The 24,100-nt window shown below is 44.0% G+C and overlaps 1 protein-coding gene and 1 long non-coding RNA gene across 3 annotated transcripts in view; one reads left to right on the forward strand and one right to left on the reverse strand.

Annotated features, from left to right (window-relative positions):
• The window catches only part of LOC137320883 (arrestin domain-containing protein 3-like), a 34,754-nt gene extending 12,958 nt beyond the window's left edge, over positions 1 to 21,796 (reverse strand). Inside the window, exons 1-4 of the mRNA XM_067982833.1 lie at positions 21,310 to 21,796; positions 11,020 to 11,092; positions 6,659 to 6,809; positions 2,744 to 2,846 (exon numbers count right to left, since the gene is read on the reverse strand). Of these exons, the coding sequence (XP_067838934.1) occupies positions 2,744 to 2,846; positions 6,659 to 6,809; positions 11,020 to 11,092; positions 21,310 to 21,577 (595 nt within the window). The 5' untranslated portion in view covers positions 21,578 to 21,796. The remainder of the gene's footprint in view (positions 1 to 2,743; positions 2,847 to 6,658; positions 6,810 to 11,019; positions 11,093 to 21,309) is intronic.
• The window catches only part of LOC137320884 (uncharacterized), a 67,701-nt gene extending 45,422 nt beyond the window's left edge, over positions 1 to 22,279 (forward strand). For both annotated transcript variants that reach the window (XR_010962660.1, XR_010962659.1), the window contains exons 2-4: positions 8,449 to 8,625; positions 18,339 to 20,182; positions 21,326 to 22,279. This is a non-coding gene — a long non-coding RNA (uncharacterized lncRNA). The remainder of the gene's footprint in view (positions 1 to 8,448; positions 8,626 to 18,338; positions 20,183 to 21,325) is intronic.
• Positions 22,280 to 24,100: the final 1,821 nt, after the last annotated feature.

Raw genomic sequence — 24,100 nt, forward strand, 5'->3', positions numbered from 1 at the left:
AGGGAATGCAGTTGAGACTGCCCCAAGGAAACATACCATATGTTGTGCATCAGCCCTCTTTATAAGGGGGCCAATAAAACCTCACCACTTGTCAAAGTCTCTGGGGGTCCAGGCCAAGTTCTAGGTCGGCCCTACTTGCATCCCTGCTGTGACCGGTACCCCCCCTATCATTGGGCACATTAGCTGCTGCTGTTCCTCCAGGTCGGGGACAGGGAAACTCCTGGTCTGGGAGTTCCCTTCAACAGCCATGCCCTCTCTCATGCTGCTGACCTTGTTTGGGGAAAATGGAAGTTCCACCCAAAAGAAGACCCCCATGGAAGGCCGCGACTTGGCATATCTTGGTCCTGGCCTAATTCCTGGCCCTTCTGCCACATTCCTGCCAGTCTTACAGTGCATATGCGCTGGAAGGGCTGCAGATTTTTGGCCTCAAAATTCTCTGTTATCAAACGTGCAAACCCTGTGGAGCCTAAGCCTTCCTGGTCTGTATAATTCATGGAATGCATGTCTTACCGAGTCATCAGGGAGCAATATTTTTCAAATTAAACCAGCGGACCTCTCGTGGCTTTACTTACGGTGAGTCGAAGCATATGCTACTTTGTAACAATCGAGAAATAATACAATATAACAGACAATGTACTATTGTCAGATCCACTGATTTGCTGTGATAGAGAAGATTTTCCTGGCCCACCTATCCACATTCTAGAACTGCTGCCGTTTAACCCCAGGTTCACCGGGATTTCCAATGCTGGTCTATTTACATAACCTGTCGACACCCGCACTGCAGGCTGCCCCCTGGCAGAAACTAGTGCCAGTGGAAGGGGCAGGAAAATAAGGCTAAGCTGCAGTCCTCTCAGGTTTACAACTACATGTTAGGTGTGGGACATTGGGATGTACTATCTGCTGATCTCCATTGGCAGCCAAAAGATCCCGATTGGACTTCTAGCTCCTGGGAGGGGAATTAAAAACTAGGAGACCTTCTTTTAAATCTTCAGCTCGTCCCCAAGTCCCTGTGGACCCTCCAGTCAGTGGGAGTATGTGGGAAGGCCACAGTGCCATCTTCTCTGGACACCCCGTGTTGGAATGCCGAGGAAGCCTTCCGTTCAGAGAATGAGACTCTGAGGCCGGGAGCACCCCACCCAACTCTTTACTCTATCAAAACTATTTAAATAAGGAGAGACCGTTTCCAGTTGCAGAAGGGTCGGTAACCAGAGGACACAGATTTAAAGTAATTGGCAAAAGAACCAGAGGCAACATAAAGAAAAACACTTTTACATAACGAGTTATGATGAGACCTGGGGGTATATGTGCACAAATCTTTGAAGGTGGCAGGGCAGGTTGAGAAAGTGGTTCAAAAAGCATACGGAATCCTGGGCTTTATAAATAGAGGCATAGAGCACAAAAGCAAGGAAGTTATGATGAACCTTTATAAAAAACTGGTTCGGCCAAAACTGGAGTATTGTGTCCAATTCTGGGTACCGCACTTTAGGAAGGATGTGAAGGCCTTAGAAAAGGTGCAGAAATGATTTACTAGAATGGTTCAAGGGATGAGGGACTTCAGTCACGTGGATAGACTGGAGAAGCTGGGGTTGTTCTCCTTAGAGCAGAGAAGGTTGAGAGGAGTTTTGATAGAGGTATTCAAAATCATGAGGGGTCTAGATAGAGAGAAACTGTTTTCATTGGCGGAAGGGTCGAGAACTAGAGGACACAGATTTAAGGTAATTGGCAAAAGAACCAAAGGCAACATGAGGAAAAGCTTTGTTACACAGTGAGTGGTTATGATTTGAAATGCACTGCCTGATAGGGTGATGGAAGCAGATTCAATTATGGCTTTCAAAAGGAAATTGGATAAGTACTTGAAGGAAAAAAAATTGCAGGGCTACGGGGATAGGGTGGGGGAGTGGGACTAGATGGGATTGCTCTTGCAGAGAGCTGGCATGGACTCAACAGGCTGAATGGCCTCCTTCTGTGCTATAACCATTCTATGATTTTATGATCTGGAACACACTACCTGAAAGGGTGTTGGAAGCAGATTCAATAGCAACTTTCAAAAGGGAACTGGATAAATACTTGAAGGGGAAAAAATTGCAGGGCTATGAGGAAAGAGCAGGGGAGTGGGACTAATTGGATAGCTCTTTCAAAGAGCCGGTACAGGCACGATGGTATGAAATGGCCTTCTGGAGGCACAGACCAAGCTCTGACTACCACCATCCCCCCCGCCTCAGGAAAGCTTCAGAAATCATGAGGTAATGCGAAAGGGACAAACTGGATCTCCACACCTTTTTCTTGACCTTTGCACCCGGGGAACTAATCCTTGGCTGTCAACAGCACAGGACAGACATAGAGCTACAACACTGTATTGTCGATCCTCCAAGCATTGCAAAGACTTGTAAAAAAGGTTAAAACAAACATTTAAAAAAGCATACCCTATGGAGAAAATTCTGGAGTGTGTTGGGAGAGGCAAGAGGCCTGAATTCAGTCAGCCTCAGGCGGGTGGCGAGTATCAATTACCTCAGAGATGCAAATTAGAAGCTTGGAAACTCAATCAAAGATAAGTATATGTAAGTCTGGATGGTTTGGACACGACAGGAAAGCATGACGGAAATAGAGTGGACAGGAGAAAGTAATTAGTGGTGACTAAACAGGAAGTGCATGCATATACGAGACTTCCAATATTATGTTATTACAGATGTGATACTCGCAGTATGACAAGAACATCGTAGTTTGCAGTGCTCCAGATTTTTACCTGATATGTAGCCCTTCCGTTCAATTTTGGCATTTAGGGATATTGGGCCTGAGGCGCAGCAGCAGCAACAAAGAGTTTTCTCTTTCGTATCTCTCTGTGGGGACTGTAAAATCAACAGAAAGCACGGTAAATACTGCTTCCATCAAGATAGACACTCTCTCAAGATGGCACAAAAGCCAAAGATTTCTTCTGTGGGCCAGTTGAAGCAGAATCGATGACCTTTTCCTTATAAACGGGTTAAAGATTTTGTTACAAATATCGCACCAAGGAAATCTTCCCTTGTTAATAGCAAAATACCTGAAAATCTCTAACTATACAATTTAAGTCAAGGTATTAATGACTTGTCCAAAGAATTTTATTACAGACACATTAATTCTGCAAAAGAGTGGGCAAAGCTGGTCCCATATCTGGTGCACAGATCAACAGTCATACTCTTGTATCCACTACTTTAATGAACAAGTTAAAAGTATTAACACTCAAAAACGACTGAAGCAAAAGATTTTAGTTTATTCTGATTAAAATTGTGTAAAAGCTAGAAATGAAACGCCATTCATAAAAATCCCCCAGCTATCATGAATGTTTATATAGAAGTTTAAGGAAATCATTGAATAAAAAGTAATAAGCACTAACACAATCAATATCTCAAAGGGTGGAAGAGGGATGTGAAGCAATTATTAAGTGTGATTAAGATCTGATCAAGTATTTAAGCTATTGAGGTAACTGTGATGGTTAGGGAAATCTCAAATCATAAAAAGACTGCAGAACAGATTCGCCAGTGAGTACTGCAGGGCTCCCCCAGATCGATCCAGGCACCTGAAGTGCATCTTGAGCATTCCGATGGCTTGTTCAATGACAGACCTGGTGGTGATGTGATTGTCATACCGTTGCTGTGCCTTGCTGGTGGGGTTTCTCAGAGGTGTCCTGAGCCATGTCTGCAGGGGGTATCCCTTGTCTCCAAGGAGTCAGCCCTTAACTCTGTTTTGTGCGTGGAAGAGGGCTGGGATATTGGATTTGCGCTGAATGAAGGAATCATGGCAACTGCCAAGGAATTTGACACACACCTGCAGAAACCTCTTCCGGTGGTCGCAAACCAGCTGCGCATTGATGGAGTGACATCCCTTTTGGTTGATGAACAGTTCTGGCTCATGTGCAGGTCCTTGCATTGCTGCGTGTGTGCAATCAATTGTGCCTTGTACCCGTGGGAAGCCAGCCAGAGAGTGGAAACCCACTGCCCTCTCAGTCTGGCTGATGTCGTCAATGGGGAAGTTGATGTCGTCGGATGCCCTGGCAAACAAGCCATCCGTGACCTGTCATATACACTTATGTGCAGACGACTGAGAGATCCTGGTGATGTCAACGGTGGTGCCCTGGAAGGATCTAGAGACGAAGAAATTGAGGGCAGTGGTGACTTTAACTGCGACGGGCAATGTGTGCCCACCAGGCCCAGGCCCATCCGGGAACAGCTCTGCATGATGGAGCGTGCAGATATCTGCGACCTCGGCCCCTCCGTTGGTCCCCTCTCTGCTCTTCTGCAGGTCCTTATGGTGCACCTCTCTTGTGGAGCTGCAACTCCCAGAAATGCACGCCTTGTCTGCCGTGGATGCTGATGTGCCTTCACCTCAGATATACTGATGGTGTCAGTTTGAGGGGGTCCAAAATGTAGGTAAATATGTGTGAACACAAGAATTCTGAGTGTGAACAAAGAAATCTCAGTCTAAACACAAAGAACTCCCAGCCAAAGGTTTGTCTGAGAGAACTGATTGCCCTGCTGCAAAAACTCACTTTTTATTCACGTGTTAATCACTAGTTTAGATGTCCAAATGACAACCGGCTGTAACTTGCCTCTGTTTCCATGTGTTTCAGAGGCCACGGGAGACACGTTCAGGTAGAGTTAAAATAGCTTGTCTGCCTCAATCCACAAAAATTTAATTCAGTTAACTACTTCAACTATCTTATAGAATAGAAGTTTACAACATGGAAACAGGCCCTTCGGCCCAACATGTCCATGTCGCCCAGTTTATACCACTAAGCTAGTCCCAATTGCCTGCACTTGGCCCATCTTAATTGCCCCGTTAAATGTCATCCCGCCGGCTTTAAGTGCCTGCGGGACTTCTTGGTTTCTGAAGCGCAAGCACACCCAGATGAGTCTGGGTGAAACGTGTTATTCGGCGGGTTGGAGCCGGGATTCGGTCCCGCTCCAATTTTACCGCCATCACCCCCCAACCCACCCGTTCTTCTGGGTTAAAATTTAGGCCATTGTTACAGACCTTCTTGTTAAGTCAAGTAAGGACACCCACTGACGGAGGCCTATGTGGTACGTTCTTTATTTCGTATTATTATGTGAAGATAAGGTGTACGGATTGAATTGGGCGAGTCTGTTGATAACAGCTGTTCTGTATGTCCATCTTACTGTGAAATAAAGCAGCTTGATGACTTATCTGGCCCCATCTCACCAAGTGTTTGCTCGGTGAGCCTTTGGAGAGACTGAAGAAATACACATGAAAGACACAAAGGTACAGTTCAGTTCACAAGGGGGCTCCACGGTTCACCCTCAGGCCCTGCTATCATACAAGCAGATAGAGGGCAGTATGAGTCAACTCCCAAAAAAGACACTCAGGCTGTTTATAGGAGTGACTGAAGCCACATTACCCAAGAAGGTGTCTATAGCACGCCTCAATTTGTAGTAGTGATATTAAGAGGGAAGAAGCATTGGGAGGTTAAGCGGTAATTGCCTGGCTAGCTCTTCCTCCCAGCATGGTCCCACTGCCAAGAGTAAAAGAAACTGCCCTGTTCCCTGGCCCAGCCTCACTCCTCAAGTCCCACTCCTGACTACGATACAAATTGATTTAAACAAATATTCCCATCTAGCCTCAGTCGTACCAGCAACTTGAGAAATAATTTGTTAAAAAAAAATTCTGGCCCACTCCCACTTGCTGAGTAATAATTAATTTAATAATGCTCACTGCATACATTTTATTGTACATTTTAGTGGAACTATGTTGTATTTGTTTCTTTCATTTCATTAATAAATGTTAATGCAATCTTTCTGAATTAAATCTCCAGTCCTTTTATTTACTCGTGTGCTGGATTAACTGCCCAACTTCAAAGTAAATGATCACTGTTTTTATTTACAACATTTCCAAGATATGGCTCAGTTTCTTTGACTTCCATTTGGCAACGTGATGGGAGAACCACTAGAAATAAAATAAAAATGTAAAAACTTAAATAATTTGAAATAAATATTTCAGCTTGCCTGATAAAATAAACTCATGTTGAAAATGCATAGAATTATACCTTTGACTTTCCTCTTATACGCTCCACTCAGGTGACTATTTAACACCCAAGCAATATCAATCTCATAGTGGTGAATTTCCGCAGGGGTTCTCCTGTTTGTCTGCCATAACTTCACCGGAAGTGCCATGGAAACCCAGGAAAACTGGTGCAAATGGAGTTTAGGCTGAGCTGCCAGGGTTTCCGCGGCTCTTCCATCAAAGTAATGGTAGGCCAGCAGGAGAACCCCAGCAGAAATTCACCCCCTCCATTGTCTTCAATGACAGGCTGAATTTCCACAGCAAAAAGAATCTGTGTCTCTCTCTAAATCCTGACTTCTGTCAGCACAGAACTTTCCTGCCTGCAATGCATGTTTTAAATGGCAGAAATTATTATTTACACAACCATTACCAATATGAATTGTTTGAAGTTGTGTGTTTGTTCATTTGCACGTTTTTACGTTTTTAAATACAACTATAATATTTAAATGAATTTTTTGGCGAGAGCTTCCTCCCCCATGCCCTGCCTGACCAGAGGTTGTCAGGCTGCGTTTTGTGAGTGATGATCCAGGAGCACTGGTGCAAACTGTTGGAAAATCGACTCTCTGGTTCACCAAGCACACCACCATAATTCTGCAGAACTTACCTGCAGCAATGGAGTGTTAATGTCAATCTGGTCATAAATTGTAAACATTTCTTTCACTTTCGTTCTCAGTTTCCATGGCCTGTGCAGTTTGGCTGTCATCCAATAACTCACGTTGCCATGAGGGCCTTTAAAGGAGGCAGGTAGTGGTGGTCTGTCAGGGGAAAAAAGGCATCATGAGGCATCAGTGACACATAATAGGAAACTAATTTAAATTGTGTAACTCCAAAATTGCCTCATGGAATGGTGTGCAATACTAAAACATTCCTTCGTCGGAATCAGTCTTGAAACAATTTCACAATATCATGGGGTAGATTTTTAGGTTGGATCTCTGATCAGACATTCGTGCTCTGTCCCCATTTGATTTTGCGGTGTCTATTTTACATACATAATGTGGTGAGCTCCCCACTCATAAATCGGGCCTGGCACTGGGAACTCGCCATAAAGGGTTGGGAATTCGCTTTATAGGGTTACTTACAAGGGGTTATGGGTAAAGGGATGCAGCCACTTTGAATGTACATGGGACCACCGCAGTTTATATGGAATACATGCACACAGATAATGGGACCAATTTTGAGTCTCAATCAATTCATGAGTTTGCTGCTTTATTTAATTGTTATCTCTTTCTATTTTAAAATTGAGAATACACAGCAAGATGCTCTGAAGATGCACCAACTGGAGACAGATTATCTGGGGCTAGAATTTTCATGGGAACCTCAAAGAGAGGTGAAGATGGCTGTTTACGCCGATATTCCACCAAAGTTACAGCAGACAATTGGGAGGAATCCCATGGAAATTCTGACTGCTAGTATGTAGCAGTACCGGGGAAGGGGAATGGGGTTTAGCTGCACTTGTGGGTAGTGCAGCATCCTGCTAACAATGGGAATGAGGTTTGACAGGACAAGGGTGGGGGTTCTGGAGTTTGTGAGCACTGAAATGAGATGGGGAACCAGTGGTTTGGTTGAAGTGTGGAAAGGTTACGTAAGGTTTGCTTCAACTGAAGGTTGAATGTGAGGTTTGGCTCACTGATGAATTCCTGTGTCTGTCAGCTGTGAGGGGAGGGGCAGGATGTCAATGGCTGGTGTTGCTGGCTGGTCAGGGCAAGAAGGGATCGACTGTTAGGCACTGAGGGCAGGAACATAAGAAATAGGAGCAGGAGTAGGCCATACGGCCATTCGAGCCTGCTCCGCCATTCAATAAGATCATGGCTGATCTTCTACAACAATTTCGCTTTCCCGCCCGATCCCCATATCCCTTGATTCCCTTACAGTCCAAAAATCTATCGATCTCAGTCTTGAATGTACTCAACAACGGAGCATCCACAGCTCTCTGGGCTAGGAAGCCTCATAAGAGGGTCATTCAGGCCATACGGAGAGAGTTTGCTAGCAGTCGGTGCAACATCTGCCACCCCAAGAACAGTGCTGGTCAAAGTTTAATGACCATATTGAATGGCCAATATAAGGCAAGGTACTGCTGCCAATCCACATCCTATATCTCCAAGAGAGGCTTTACTCACCTTACCTCTCATGCTCTTTCTCTGTCATCACCTGGGTCTCAGGGAAACTTACTCATGCAAAGATCAACCTCTGCAAACACTCAAGCACCATCAGAACTCACAACTACTCTGTCAATTCACATAGCCTGCCACAGGGGCTTCTGTCATTCTTCAAGGACAGTTCATTTAAGGGGACAATGCACCTGCAACACATCGTCAGAGACGCATGCTTTCATGCGGGGGAAAAAGTGTCCATGGCACCCAAATTCCTTTAACATTGTGTTCACTTCCTGCAAAGGAAACGGTGGCACACAACCAACAACAACAAAAAAAGGCAACTGGAGGTGGACACAAAGACTGAAAACCCAGAGTCTACACGAACAGGAAACTCTGAAAATACTGTACAGACAGGAGAGGCTCTCGGAACGGGTGACATTGAGAGGCAATGTGACTGCGAAAGATTGATAAAGTCATGGTAAGGCTTATCACAAGCAGTGTCAGTTTTCTGTGCTTTCTCCAAAAACTGCAATGCCTATATACACTTATCCTCTATTTCATCAAGGTCAAAAGTCACTGGGGGTCATTTTAACTTTTATCATTGTACGAAATACAGGTGATAGCGAATCGGTAGTCTGTTTTTCTTTTCCAGTGAATGGATTTGCTATCACCCTTTTTTCACCAGGCGATAAAAGTTACAATTACCCACAGTGTGTGCAGAGCTAAACAATCTCTTCTGTGTTTCACATCATAGGGGGCACCTTGGAGGAAGGATGCCCGCCGCTCTGACTACCCAAACACTACCAGAAACACAACCGCTGCCACTTCCGGACCTGCAAATCCTGCCACTTGGTCACCAACTGAAAGGAAATGAGACCCTGTTACTGGGTGTACGATTATACTTTCCATTTACTAATGCTTAATCACAGTTAACTTCATTTATACTGCACTCAAAATATATATAACCACAGTATGTAAGCACAATATTTCCGAATCATTAGTATGTTAAGACAATTGACACAAGAGATAGGCTGTCCTCCCCAAGAGAGATGGGGAGTGCGAGAAGCTGCCATGAGCGGTCTTAACGAAACAATAACTCACAGAGGCCCATGTCTGAGAACAAACAATGGCAACATGCTTAGCAGTTGTATGAAAACTGCAGGGTCTGCAAGAAAGTTGAACATAGAAAGGTTAAAGGTCTCCAACTTAGGAGGAGGTAACCCTTGGGCATGTGAACATCACCGGCCCAGGGCCCACTGTTGGCAGCCTTCCATTGGCCCATTTTAACTCGAGAGAGGGGAAAATAACCTGAATGGGTTAATGCCTGTCAATCATCAGGCATCATTTCTACTATAAAGATGAGCCCAAAACTCATGCTTCTTGTAGGGAATTAGCGCTACTAAGGTGCGACAGTTCAGAACAACTGCGCTGGCGCCAGAATACAACTCTGCCCTGAATACCACCCGGGTGAGCTTTGCCTTTGTTGTTCAGAATAAATCGCTGTTTGATGCACTGTGTGTACTTGACTCTCTTCATATTCCAAATAAAGTACTCAACTGTTACCAATTGGTTCGTGTCAGACTTTCCTAGATTGTTGAAATTCCCAAAAGCTCACTGCTATGAGACCTAGGCTATGCCCTTTTCTGTGGCCTCCGAAGGGGAATCTTACACCAATTCCAAGATGGCATCTAACTTGTGCCATATCCATCACTGGTGCTCTGTGGTTACACGATGTGCAATCTATAGGATGCAACGCTGCAACACTTCAAGGTTGCTTCGACACACCTACCTCCTCTGTGACCTCGACCATCAAAAAGAACAAAAGCAGCAATATTCTAGTTCTGCTTCCCAGATTAAGTTGTTCAGTTGAAATTTGGCAGAAATAAAGTTGCATCATTATAGCAATCCAGTTTAGAGCTTGTTTCACTATTTGTTGAGTAATCTATTGGATTTGGCAACTTGCCATAGTCAGATATTCCAGGAACTCAGCACATGATCTAGACCGACATTCCAGTACAGTGCTTAAAATAATATTTTAAAACTGAGGCCCCATCTAGCTATTGTCGCACCTTAGTCGCGCTATTTCTCTACAAGCATGAGTTTTGGGCTCATCTTTATAGTAGAAATGATGCCTGATGATTGACAGGCATTAACCCATTCAGGTTATTTTCCCCTATCTCGAGTTAAAATGGGCCAATGGAAGGCTGCCAACAGTGGGTCCTGGGCCGGTGATGTTCACATGCCCAAGGGTTACCTCCTCCTAAGTTGGAGACCTTTAACCTTTCTATGTTCAACTTTCTTGCAGTTTTAAAATATTATTTTAAGCACTGTACTGGAATGTCGGTCTAGATCATGTGCTGAGTTCCTGGAATATCTGACTATGGCAAGTTGCCAAATCCAATAGATTACTCAACAAATAGTGAAACAAGCTCTAAACTGGATTGCTATAATGGTGCAACTTTATTTCTGCCAAATCTCAACTGAACAACTTAATCTGGGAAGCAGAACTAGAATATTGCTGCTTTTGTTCTTTTTGATTCTCTCATCTCTGAATCAGATGGATATGGGTTCAAGCCCCACTCATCACCCTGTGATTGAGTAATACGGTCACCAGGTTCTCACAAATCACTGTAGCACCTGAGGAACACATATTTCTAAGATGCAATGAAGAGCAAAAGGCACTGGAGACCCCTTATGTCAGGTGCACTGCACCTGTCAGGTATCCAACAAGCAACCTTGGAGGAAAATCTCCCCGTATAGACATATCTTCCAGAAAAGAAAGCGGATAATTGGATGGTCAGGCTAGATGGACCGATTGCCTTCCTCTATCTAAAATACATTATTATGTTACATTGCTCTGTTACTAACTCACGTCTGTGGAATCACAAAGCTGAACGGATACTCGTATCTGCCTGGAGGTATAACGGTGACTTCTTCAGAATTATCTGAAAAAAATAAATGTCAATAAATTAGTTATTTGTAAACAGCAAAAAAAGTCATATTATGGGCTACACGGGTCAATAACATAATTCTAGTGCACTGCTGCTGAGGTCTCGGCTCCTCAGGCACTGTGGTCCTGCACACAACATAAGTGACCATGCCCACTAATGCAAGGTCATCTCATTTAAAGATTCTTGTGGTGCTCCCAGCGGTGGGAGGTCATATTATCAGGTTTTGGTAGATATTAAAGGATTGCTGCTGACCTTAAAACTGTGCCATTTTACGAGAGAAAAATGGCCGGGGTACAACAACACTTTTCAAGGATTATTGGTCTTTGGAGGACAAGCTAAAGGAGGTGCATCAATGAAGGGTTGCCTTATTTGAAGGAGTAGGTCCCTTAAGAGGAAAAGGGAAAATATATAATGCAGGCCTCCTTGAAAATACTCATTGCTAATGGGCACGAAATGAGTAGAATGCTTTGCAATTGCTCCCGCAGGATAATGGAGCTCTGTCGTAATTTTGACTAAATGTTGGGGACTTAATAGGGTGGATTTTCAACTAACACCCGAAATGGCCACAAAGTGGGTGGGGCTTCTGCTATTCCCACCGGAACCCGATGATATGAGGCACGCGCCATTTTGAGGTACATGCCTCATTTCCATAGTAAGGGTGAGTTGTAAGCATACACCTACATGCAATTGGCAGCTCGTCCAATGAGGGGGAGTCTCGAGAAATCCAGCGGGCCTCCCACCATTTAAAGGCAGCCTGCACCTCTTAAAGAGGTGGCACCTTTAGTGAATGGTGAATTACTGAGCTGCTGCTGCATGAAAAATGTCTGCTGCTAGAGTGGCCTAGCTCTGCTATAGATGGCACAAATGAGGACTTCCAGGCCTCAGGCTTTAAAAGAAGACTCTTTGGTGTGCACCAGCAATTGTTTGGTACATTGGACGGCCTGCCAGGGACGCACCGCACCATGTCAGATAGCGTGGAGGAGTCCACTTCCAACCTTTGTGGGGTCGCAGCGCATGAAATTGAGGCAATGCAGTCAACCTGGTCAGTTCTATGAACACTACAGTGGGACCCTCAGTAATGGAGCCAACGGTGACAGCTCTGACAGCTTTGATGGAAGCTCAGACTGCTGCCATTCAGGCCCTAGGTTCCACCATCCCCACAAGGTTCCAAAGTTTGCGTGAAAGCATGGATAGGGGCTTCAGTATCATCATGGCCTTCCTATAGTCTGCTCTCCTGCATATCAGTGCAAGTGCTGAGGCCCGTGCGAGTGGCAGTGGTGCTGTGGTAGAGGCACATGCTGTCCTCTCTCAGGAGGATAATACGCTTGCTCCTCTGCCAACCCCCTAACCAATGCCCATTCTGGTGCCAGGAAGCCAGCTGGGCCAAATCACTGAAAATCGCTCCCAAAGAGTCATAAGTTCAAATTAAAACTATTACTTTGCAACAGGGCATAGATGTCCCTCCGTTTTTTTCTCAATCACAATAACAACTCTTACACAAAAATAACTTTTCTGCAAAGAAGGAAGTTTCAGACAATTCACTACACAATGGTGTAGTTCAGGGAATAAGAGAAGTATAGGCAGGAAGTGAAAATATGTAATGTGTTGGGCACAAGTTATGCTTTAATTTATGATAACTTTTTTTTGTATGTAATACTCTGCATAACTAGCGGTATTCTGCCAACGCAATATATTTCATATATAGCAAAGCTAGTGGCATAGACTGTGAGTACTTTTTCCTTATTTTAATCATGGAAATACCAGCTAGACTGCGGTAATCAAATACAATTATATAACCTTTGGGTGTTACTAGAGGGGCTTGAAGTTTTAAAAACTAGACCAGGATTTTCTGCTCAAATTACAGCAGCTCCCCATGGTACCTCAAGCAGAATGTGGTGGAAAGTGAGCAGTTTCCCCACTTGCCCTGACCACTTCCAGCATTTTGCACCACGAGTGAGGTGGGGCTGCCCAAATATGGACTGTCATATCATAATTACAAGCAAATGATGAAAATATGTCATACGATGTATTGCTCATACTTTGCACTTTAGCAACCTTGAGGACAAGGGATGTCTGTGAGTCCCTAGCATTCAGCGTTGTTATGGGCATTGGCAGGAGGAGGTTAAAATTGAGGGGCTGAAAAGCCTATGCAATCGATCGCAAGGTGATCAATTTCACAGACGATGGCATTTAAAAAAAAATTTCACCTTCGTCAGCTAACACAGAGGCATGACAGGTCTTTAAGGCTTGCTACAGCCAATTTCCACCTCCATCCAAGGGAGGCTGGAGAACTCGCCTAAAAAATACAAACGACTCTGCAGAAAATTAACTGGAGTCAGGTGCTCTTCCTTGTGGTGGGCCCAACTCCAACCCCACCACAGATACAGTGTACTTTTAAGAAGGTTTACGGGATTCAAACAGGGAGCTGGTTAAAAAAATACTAGTGATGTTCTCTGTTTCAATAAATGTGCTGGAGTTGTGCAGTTAACAATTTTCTTCCTTGGTTCCCAGCAACCAATAGCCATGAGCCTGTTACCCCTGTAGGGAATGGGGAAAGTACAGTAAGGCTGATTGTTTGGAGTTACTAGGCGATCTCCAGCGTTGTTTGAAGTGGTCCTATCAGGAGCACAAGGTCCAAGTAGCTCCACCCTGCACCGCCACAGTTGAGGATTTAAATTTTGTCTCGAACAACTTGACTTTCCTTATTCTCCTCAATGACATGACCATATTCAAACTACCGTGAATTGTTTTCATATTAAGTTATGTGTTTCTTGACGGGCACAAGGATTTGAAAAAAAAATCACCAAATTCCTGCATTGACTTCCAATTTATTGACTAACCTTTCCAATGTTGCCTGTGTTCAAACAGGGCCATGCTATTCTACAATGTTTACATTGAAGACGAAAAGTTATTGTAATAGTAAATATTGACCTTTTCTGTTCACAGATGATGGAAGAACATAGGCTGCACAACCAAGATTTCTTGAGATGTTCTCCCTGCGAGAGCGACTCCTCGCAGGGAGTGCCAGATGGCAGAATCAACAATATTTTTAATTGACTTAGCAAACCTGTGCTTGAACAGCTTTGTGTACTGTATTACGACACCCCTTCCTTGGTCCTTCTCCTGCCCCAGCCCCAGTTCAGCATTTTAGGCTGCACTCTACCCAGACTCTTTTTGACATGATTTCAGGCTTGTAATAAGACAAATTTGGAGCAAGCCTGTACAAATTTCTCAGGGTTTACAGAAATTAGTTGTGACTCTGTACAAACTTGTAGATTCCCTGTTTATGTGATTTCAAGCATGTATGACAGGAATTCAGTACAACCTGTACATATTTCTCAAGGTTTGCAGAAATCAATTGTGATTCTGTATAAACTCTTATGCACAGTTCCCGTCACACATATTTTGCACCCTCAAATGCCACCTTCTGTGGATTCACAGCTTGCTACACGTTTTCCACTGCAAAGCCTTTTGTACTGAACTGGCAGAAGGTGGAGAGGCAGAATAAAACAATCACCTCAGGGCAAAGCCTTGTCAGGAATCAACAGGGACAAACTTATTCCTGCTGTTACATTCTTCAACTGCATTTAGGGTTGTAAAAAGTGGAGAAAACACAAATAGAACTTTGAACCTTGTTCAATACTTCTCTCCAAACTCCTTGTTTTAAGAATGCTGTGCCCGAAATTGGTCGCGCCCACCAGGGACCTCCTGCGCCAACCCTGCCGTAGTTGGTGGGAGGTTTAATTTATTGGATTTCTTTGAGGTGGTTATCTAGTGGTAAGGGATAAAACAGTGAATACTGTATACCTGGATTGCAGGAAAGTAATTTAAATAACCACAGCGGGCACCTGCGTCACTAGGACTGCATCTTAGGTTCCCATATCGTCACACAAGCTGGGAAGTCTGGTGCCTGGTGCTGTGCGGAGGTGGGAAGGGTACTGGATTCCCTTCCAAAAAGAAGAAAAGGAAGAATAAACAAATACATGTGGCCAAAAAGGATAAACTAGCAATATAAAAAAATATTTTTATAGGAGGAGCTGTGTCTGAGGAGTCTCAGGTTTTGCAGTGAGACATCAATAACCAGTGCCATCTGCTCCAACAAGATCTCCAGTTAAAAGTGCAAATGCATCTAAAGAGTTAGGATGGACATCAGGTGCTATTTTGGGATACGGTGAGTGAGGTGGAATCCATGCCATTAAATTTGTGGGAGTTGTCCTCCTCATCACTCTATACCTGCAGATACAGTCTAACATCCAACCCTCATTACTAATGGAGGTGGAAGGTCACCATTGGCTCACCATTTTTGCTGCAAGCTTCTTCCAGATACTCACAGCAGAGATTTCAAGGGTTAGCTTGTTTTCCGTGTACTGGTCCCATAAGGAGGGAACTAAAGCCTATATCACCACACAACCAATTACATGTAATTCATGAGAGGTCTCCATTAGCAGCAGCAGAGACAGATGTAGTTATACCTGAATGATGAGTAGCCCAGGGTACACAGTACAATTGATAGTACACATAAAGCCATTCATGCAGCTATCCACAATACACTTTGGCATGCCTAAACAGGTCTATTATTCTTTCAATGTACAAATGCATTTACCAACAGAACATATGATAGTATCACTTTCAGGCAGGAGTGAACCATTGGTTCATCCAGCGTAACCATCCCAACTTTCCACAAAATCATCCATATGCATTTTTAGCCTAATAACCCTGAATCCTATTTGCTGATAGGAACTTACCTAGTGCTTATTTGAATCCTGTGATAGTTTCTTGTTCCAACACCCTTCCTGGTTGTCTGTTCCATATCTTTTATCACCCTTTTACTGAAAAAAGTCTTCATTTCCTGTTTTCCTTTGTTATTCTTAATTTGAAACCACGATCCCTTGTTCTTAAATTTAGGGGTTAATTTCAAATTAATCCTGGTGGGAAACTGACAGGACCAGATTAACTTACCACTGTGGAAAGTAAAATCAGGCTGGGTGTAAAACAGGCGACCGATCCGATCCAGTCACTTTCCCGCTGGGCAAGTTGGTTAAAATGACCCCCTTAGTAAATGGAATATAAACCTTATGTGCATCCAAATTCTCCAAACACCTCACAAACTTGAATACTTCTATCGAGGCCCTACAGTCTTCGTCCAGGGGGGAAAAGTCCCAGGATAACTATCCTCTGTGCTCTGTCCTTCTACTGCTGAGACAAATCTCGTCCCTTACCGTACACTTCATTCAATAACTTAATATCCTTTTTATTTTAAAATAGGAGGATCAAAACTGCACGTAGTACTCTAGAATGGGTCTCACCTAGGCCAGCTATAATTTTAGAATTATCTTTCTGAATATATAAGTTCACCCCTAACTCTATATCCCTACATTTTATTTGCTTTCCCAACTGCCTGTGAACACCTACTGACAGTTTTAGTGAGCTGTCCACCAAAATGCCAAGATCCTTTTCTTGTTGCAACACTGCAAGCACATTTCCAGTTATAATGTCTTACATTTCTATATCGCCCATTACATACAAAGAGACATCTCAGATTGCTTTACAGATTGATGAATGGTAACATAATCCTCACTATCTTTCCCTCTTAACTTGACACTTCTCTACAGTATATTAAATTGCTTGTCTGCCACAGATTTAGCCTCCCTGGATCCTTTTGAATTTGAGTACATTTAGAATCATCATTTGTCACTGCTCCCAATTGAGTGTCATCTGCAAATTTAGACACCCTGCGCATGATAGCACCGCCCAAATCATTTATAGAAATTATAAGCAATAGCAGTCCCAACATAACACCTGTGATACACCACTAACAACTGGCCGCTAGTTAACTATCCCTCCATAAACATAAGGACCATAGAAACAGGAGTAGGCCATTCAGCCCCTCGAGCCTGTTCCACCATTCAATGAGATCATTGCTGATCTGAATTCTAACTCCATCCACCCACCTTGGCTCCATATCCCTTAACTCCCTTGACTAGCAAAAATCTATCAATCTCAGATTTAAAATTAATTGAGCTAGCATCTACTGCTTTCTGTGGGAGAGAGTGCCACACTTCTACCACTCTTTGCATGAAGAAGTGTTTCCTAATTTCTCTCCTGAATGGCCTGGCTCTGATTTTAAGGTTATGTCCCCTTGTCCTAGACTCTCCCACCAGCGGAAAATGTTCCTCTCTATCTACCCTATCAATTCCTTTCAAAATCCTAAAAACCTCAATCAAAGCACCCCCTAGACTTCTATTTTCCAGGGAATTCCAGCCTAGTTTATGTAATCTCTCCTCATAATCTAACCCTTGGAGCCCTGGTAACATTCTGGTGAATCTGCACTGCACTCCTTCCAAGGCCAATATATCCTTTCTAAGGTGTGGTGCCCAGAACTGTACACAGTATTCCAGATGTGACCCAACCAGGACTTTGTATAGCTGCGCAAAACTTCCTGCACTTTATATTCTAGCCCTCTAGATATAAAGGCTAACATTCGCTGTCACAACTCGCTGCAATGGATCAGCTAATCCAGTCTAATGCAATGCCTGTAGTTTATTATGTGGCACAGTGCCAAATACTTTCCTGCAATCCAGGTATACAGTATTCACTGTTTTATCCCTTACCACTAGATAACCACCTCAAAGAAATCCAATAAATTGGTTGGGCATGGTCTTTAAATCATGCTTCCCATCTCGAAGTAATCCTGTATCTCAAGATGATCCCGTATGATGTCACTCATCATAACAAACAATTGCCACACAATTGAGATAAGGCTTACAGATCTATGCTTAGATGCCTAGCCCCCCTTCTAAAAACAGAAGTCATATTTGCTACTTTACAATCTTCTGGGATATGGCCCAAGTCCAGTGAACTATTGAAAATATCTGAAAGGGGATTCACAATCTCTTGAGCCAACTCCCTTCCCTGGTATAAGACCTGTCAGGTCTTGGCTCATTAAAATCACAAGGAAAGATTTGTTTGGGAATTTGTAGAAGTTCAAAGGTTTCTAGTTTACACTCGACCTTAAACTATTTTCTCAATTCTGGCAATCATTTCATTTGTAAGCACTGATGAAATGTAGTGCTTCAGTATTTCAGCAACTTCCTGTCCTCACTCAACATCTCCCCCGTGTTATTTTATATTGCCCATATGTCTCAATGCCATTTGCATGCTTCTGAGGTTTTGCTGTATCCTGAAAGTTTACAGCTATATTTTCCTTGTTTTATTCATAGTATCTCAAATTTCTTTATAGACCTCCGTAAAGAAATAGGAGCAGGAGTAGGCCATACGACCCTCGAGCCTGCAACGCCAGTTAATAAGATCATGGCTGATCTTCGACTTCAACTCCACTTTCCTGCCTGATCACCATATCTCTTGATTCCCTTAGAGTCCAAAACTCTATCGATCTCAGCCTTGAATATACTCAGCGACTGAGTCCACAGCCCTTTGGGGTAGAGAATTCCAAAGATTTACAGCCCTCTGAGTGAAGACATTTCTCCACATCTCGGTCCTAAATGTTATACCCCTTATCCTGAGACTATGACACCTAGTTCTAGACTCTCCAGCCAGGGGAAACAGCCTCTCAGCATCTACCCTGTCAAGCCCTCTCAGAATCCTATATGCTTCAATGAGGTTACTTCTTATTCTTCAAAACTCCAGGAAGTATAGGCCCATTCTACTCAATCTTCCTCCAATATGTGTATCATCTAAGTTGAAATTCCAATTGGAAAGCTAATTTTGCAGCCTTCAGATACTGGTTCTCTAACTCCCCTTCAGTACATGCCTCTCCACAGGTAATGGAGATTGTAGATGAACACTTTCTGACTAAAACAATACAAAACTTTTGCCTGCAGTCAATTCTGGGATATCTCCACAAAATCTGCAAATGCAATCTCAGTTTCAGCAACTTCCCTTTAAACAGCCACTTCTGCCTTTATGAACAGATGCTTGCAATTTACCTGCTATATAGATGTACAATCAGAAGGGCACAAGGGCAGGTGGAGATCACAGAATTTAGGCTATCCTGTTCTAAATCCATGGTGGGAGTTTTAACTGCCAGGTGTGAAAGCTGCCCAGTGAGCGTCCAGCCTGTCTGGAAGTAGCAGCAACAGCCCCAGCCAATATTGACGGCCAAACTCCATCAACATGCTGCTGGTTGACTTCCCGACAAAACACCTGGGAAGTGGCGAAAAGTTAGGCAGCCCGAAGGCTGTTCGCCAGACCCAAGATAAGTGCAGGGAAGGAGTTCCCAGGGCGGTTAGCAGTTGGGGACTTGGTGGTGGAGAGAATTCCAGGCAAGGGAGGCCTACACTTCCCTTGTGAGGCCCGGAAGAGCACGCATGCTGCCCCTGGCGCCAAAGGAAAGTTTTAAATGTACCTTACAAGCCTTCTTCGGTGGATTGACTAGGTACTTGCTGTTAAGGCAGCTGCCCCGCTGACTTCCTAGTTAAGATGGTGTCTGGGTCTTACTAATGTAATAGGACCCCGATTTGAATAACTGACTCAGGCAGTTGCCTCATACGCCTGAAAAATCAGGCATTTTAAAATCAGAATTAATTGGGGATTTCCTTCTCCACCAGGTGGAGGAAGTTAAAATTCCCCCTCCTCTATCCCCATATGTCTGCACTCAGAGGGTGAGTGCTTCTGCAGCCTCACTTTTGGGTGGCTCTTAGGACTTGAACCAAATTCCTGCCTCCTCACAAGTACAAACCTCGATTTCTGCCCTCTCCAATCCCAGGAATTTCTGAGCGTTTTCCAAGCAGCAAAGACACACAAGTGTAAGGTTACACACATGTGGGTCAGTAACAGGGTTCCCAATCATCCCGGACAGCCCGGGAGTCTCCTGGAATGAAAGAGGAATCTCTCAGGCACTGCTGCTGGCAATCCGGAAGAAGAGTAGAACTTCCCTGCTACTGCGACTCAAGCACCCATTGACAAGGGGGCCCTATAGATTTTGCACCGGAGCAGTGGATCTGCTCCATGAAGTCACTGCCACAGAGAAACCACTTCCCGCTCGGTGACATCACCCTCCGGGAGCAACGGCAGCAACCTGGTCAGTGAGAGCGGTGCCAAGAGAGAGGAGCAACCAGTAAAAGAGTGAGTGAAAACTGAGGTCTTTACTCTTGGTAAATATTGAAACATTGGCCCCGCTATTTACGGGGAGGTGGGGAGTTCCTGCCGAAGCTGGCCGGCTGCCGGGTGGGAAAGTCAGCGATAGAAGGCCGCAGCTGGGGATCGTTGGGGACAGTCCCCGGCAATCGGGAAAGATTGGAGCTTGGTGGTGGGGGTTGGAGGCCTGAAATCGGGTGTGTGGGAGGGAAAGATTGGGGCTTGGGGGGGTCGGCCGATCGCGGCAGTGAGGAGAGGCCGTGATCGACAGAAGGTTTGCTTGAGGGGCCGAGGGCAGCACTCCTGCTCCTTCTGGCTCACAATAAGTGCTCTAAAAAGCACTCAACTTCTGCAGCCGGCTGCTCCCGACTCCATTTCTTGAGCCCTGGGAAACCCGGCCAGCAACTGTTAACTTTAAATCAGGCTCCCAATTGCACTGTGGCTGCCTGATTTAAATATTATAATGAAGTGTCCCGCCTCTCCAAGACGGGCACAGAAACGCCACACCACTCGCCGCCATCAAAATGGCGGTAGGCACGCAGCAGGTTGGGGTCACGTTTCGTGATTTAAATTTGTTAACCCCGACCCTCTCCCGCCCATTGTGGTAGGGTTAATATCGATCCCATTGTTTCCACTGGTAGGCGAGTGGGTTGGCAACCCTATGCACAACAGCTGCTATACAAAACAGTGAGCAAAAATACTCAGCTGCCCAACCCTTATTAGCAAATGCAACATTTGCAAACTGCGAGCACATGATCAAGCCTCCAGCAATGCCTCAAACCAGAGTTAGCAACCCTAGGTTTTTTTTCTCCTTTTTGTTTGGCAACCCTAGCTGGTAATGGAAAAACAATGGAGCATGTGATCCTTAACTTTTACATGTGTAATTTCAACCGGTTTAATCTTGCCAACGGCATCACTTAAATCTGTTTCGTATTTGCAAAAAAAGTTGGAGAACATTTCCAGCCCTTGTGTCTCCACCCATTTATAGATTCATCACAGTCACATAGGAGAGGCGGGGGCGACATGGAACTGCACACACAGTTGTTGGGTTTGTGAAGGAGACACTTTGGAGCTTAGATGTTTAAGATCTCTTTGTATTGCGATGACACACCTACCTATTCCGATTAGCAGGTACTTGTGCTTGAAGTATCTGACCACTTGAGTGTAGTGCCGTGTGGTGGAAGAGTTGGAACCAGAGGAGTGTGTCTCGGACCAGTGGACGTACGCCTGCCCTTTGGCGTGGATTTTAAGAGCTTTCACCTCGATCTGAGCCGTAACCTCGACCAGGATCCGCCCAGAGACCCATTCCCCGCTGGTGTAGACAGGGACATTGTTATCAGCAGCGCGGTCGTAGAGAATTGCAAAACTCTTCACCTTCCCCATCACTGCGGTCACTGTTGTACAAAGATCGTGGAAGAAGTGGAACTTTCCCCTCGCCGATCGGTGGAATATGAGACGGGTTTGGGATCGTCAAGAGATGTCTATTTTGGAGTGGGCGGAGGACACACCCACCTCTCTGTTCGAAGTTTAGTGACAAACAGGCTTGGGCGTGAGCTCACTGCGTCCGTTCTGGGAAACTAGCATTACAGAACTGGAGGATCATCACGCAAAACACACGCACTTCCCTTTAAATCGCAGTAACTCAGGTTCACTGAGAGAAAAGAGTTTTATTTTTATGCATTGCTCTTTAATTTTATGACATCCCTCTCCTCGTTTTACAAACAGGGTTTTGCATTGGGTTCTCATTAAAATTGATTCCGTTATTTCTTTGCACAATGCAAGCTTTTCATCTTCCCAGTACTGTATTAATGCTACTCTGTCCCAATACTATATTAATGCTACTCTGTCCCAATACTGTATTAATGCTACTCTGTCAACTACTGCAATCAGACTGCCACTTCAGCATTTATGTGCAGCATTTCAAATGATGAAAGTGACAGTACAGCACAGCTTAGTCAGGTTGCGGGCCTGAAACGGAAAACAAGCTGTAGGAAGTAATTGTAATCAAAACAGAATTGTAATCAAGACAGAAATTTCTATCTTGCTTTTACAAAGCTTGAATTGGAATTAAAATTGTAAACAAGTTATAGTCCAGCAATTTTATTTTAAATTCACAAGCTTTCGGAGGCTTCCTCCTTCCTCAGGTGAACGTTGTTGGAAATGAAATCCTCGAAATGAAATCGCATTTATAATTCACAGAACAATGCTTGGTGATTACAGACAGTTTTTTCAACTGCCCGTTGCCAAAAAAACGTCGCCACAATATAAAAATAGAAAAATACTTCCTACCAGGCTCTGCTCTCTTTTCTCCTCTGATTAGCGTTAAAAAAGGTAAAAAAAAATCTTTCCCTCCTGGCATAAAGCTGAGGGGAGGTAGAGCACGATATCAACCACATCTTAGTGCCCACAGTTAACGGAGTGGGAGGCAGGAAATCGCAGCATCACCAGATTCCACAGAGACACTGGTATGCTATCATATATTTATAAAAATCACATCAGAGTCAGAAGGGCACTATATCATAGAATGATACAGCACAGAAAGAGGCCATTCGGCCCATCATGCCTGTGCCGGCTCTTTGAAAGAGCTATTCAATTAGTCCTATTCCCCTGCTCTTTCCTCATAGCACTGCAAATTTTTCACCTTCAAGTATTTATCCAAAACCCTTTTGAAAGTTACGATTGAATCTGCTTCCTCCACCCTTTCAGGCAATGCATTCCAGATCATTACAACTTGCTGCGTAAAAAAAATTCTCATCTTGCCTCTGGTTCTTTTGCCATATGTTTATATAAATATATATCTACTGAAATTTAAAATGGGTTTATAAGCCAGTAGCGGGGCTGCAGAAAAGGATGAAGAGCAGGCAGATTTATTTGATTTATTTTTAAATTTTGAAAAGGTGCCAACAGCCTAAAATATTTTAATTATAAATTTAAAATAAAAATGTAAAAAAAATTAAAGTAAAACCGACCTGAGCAAATAACAAGATAGCAGTCAGACTCTGAAAATTTCTAGAGAGGGACTCTTTGAGAATACGTAAAGCTACCCAGTGGCTAGATTGTGTAGTCACAATGTAACAGGTTTACATAGGCAAAATCTATTATAAATGTGGACATGGTGGGGGGATGTACAGATAGGTTTAAGTCAGTTTTTGGGCACAGAATGGGAACTGCGCTCAGAGCACGTGCCCGATAACGTGATCGCAACTAATGCCCTAAATTAGCCCATTGATTTAAATAAAATAGACATGCTGCCTGCACTACTCACACTGTTCATTAGCATCTCGGCTAATGTGGGGGCGGCGGCAATATCGCCTGTTGCTGACACCATTTAAAAGGAATCCTGCACCTTTTAAGAAGGAGGTACACTTTGGCTAGAGGCAACGGTCACTGAATACTTTAGATAATGAACGGCAAGCTTTTCAGGTGGCCACCAGGGACGCCTATTGACGCCTGAACCAATATGGAGTGGGGCACACGGGAGACCGTGTTGCAAAATTTCACTTTGTGGCGCCAATTTTGGACCAGAAAATGTGTGAAACACAAATCAATTTCTACCCAAGGAATTTCTAATGTGAAAAAGTTGACACAAAGGGGCTGAAATTGGTGGCAGCCTAAAACAAATACAGGCATCATTAAAGTATGTTAATAAGGATCCCATGCCTGAATCAAGACCATTTTGTGTAATTGGTGTCCGTTCACACCTGAAACATCACCACCCAGCAGTATTTAAAGGGATCCTCACCTCCATTAATGTAAGTCTCTGGTTAGTCTTAGGCTTCTAGGGTGCTTGTGGGCCAAGTTCATACTGTTCTGGAAAAGAAAATTGAGCAGGATGTATAATGGGCTGCCAATTCGCTACTGCCCAAGATCAATTTCACCCCCAAAAAGTGTGACAACAGAAAGTCA

The sequence above is a fragment of the Heptranchias perlo genome, chromosome 4, assembly GCF_035084215.1.
Source record: "Heptranchias perlo isolate sHepPer1 chromosome 4, sHepPer1.hap1, whole genome shotgun sequence".
Lineage (NCBI taxonomy): Eukaryota > Metazoa > Chordata > Chondrichthyes > Hexanchiformes > Hexanchidae > Heptranchias > Heptranchias perlo.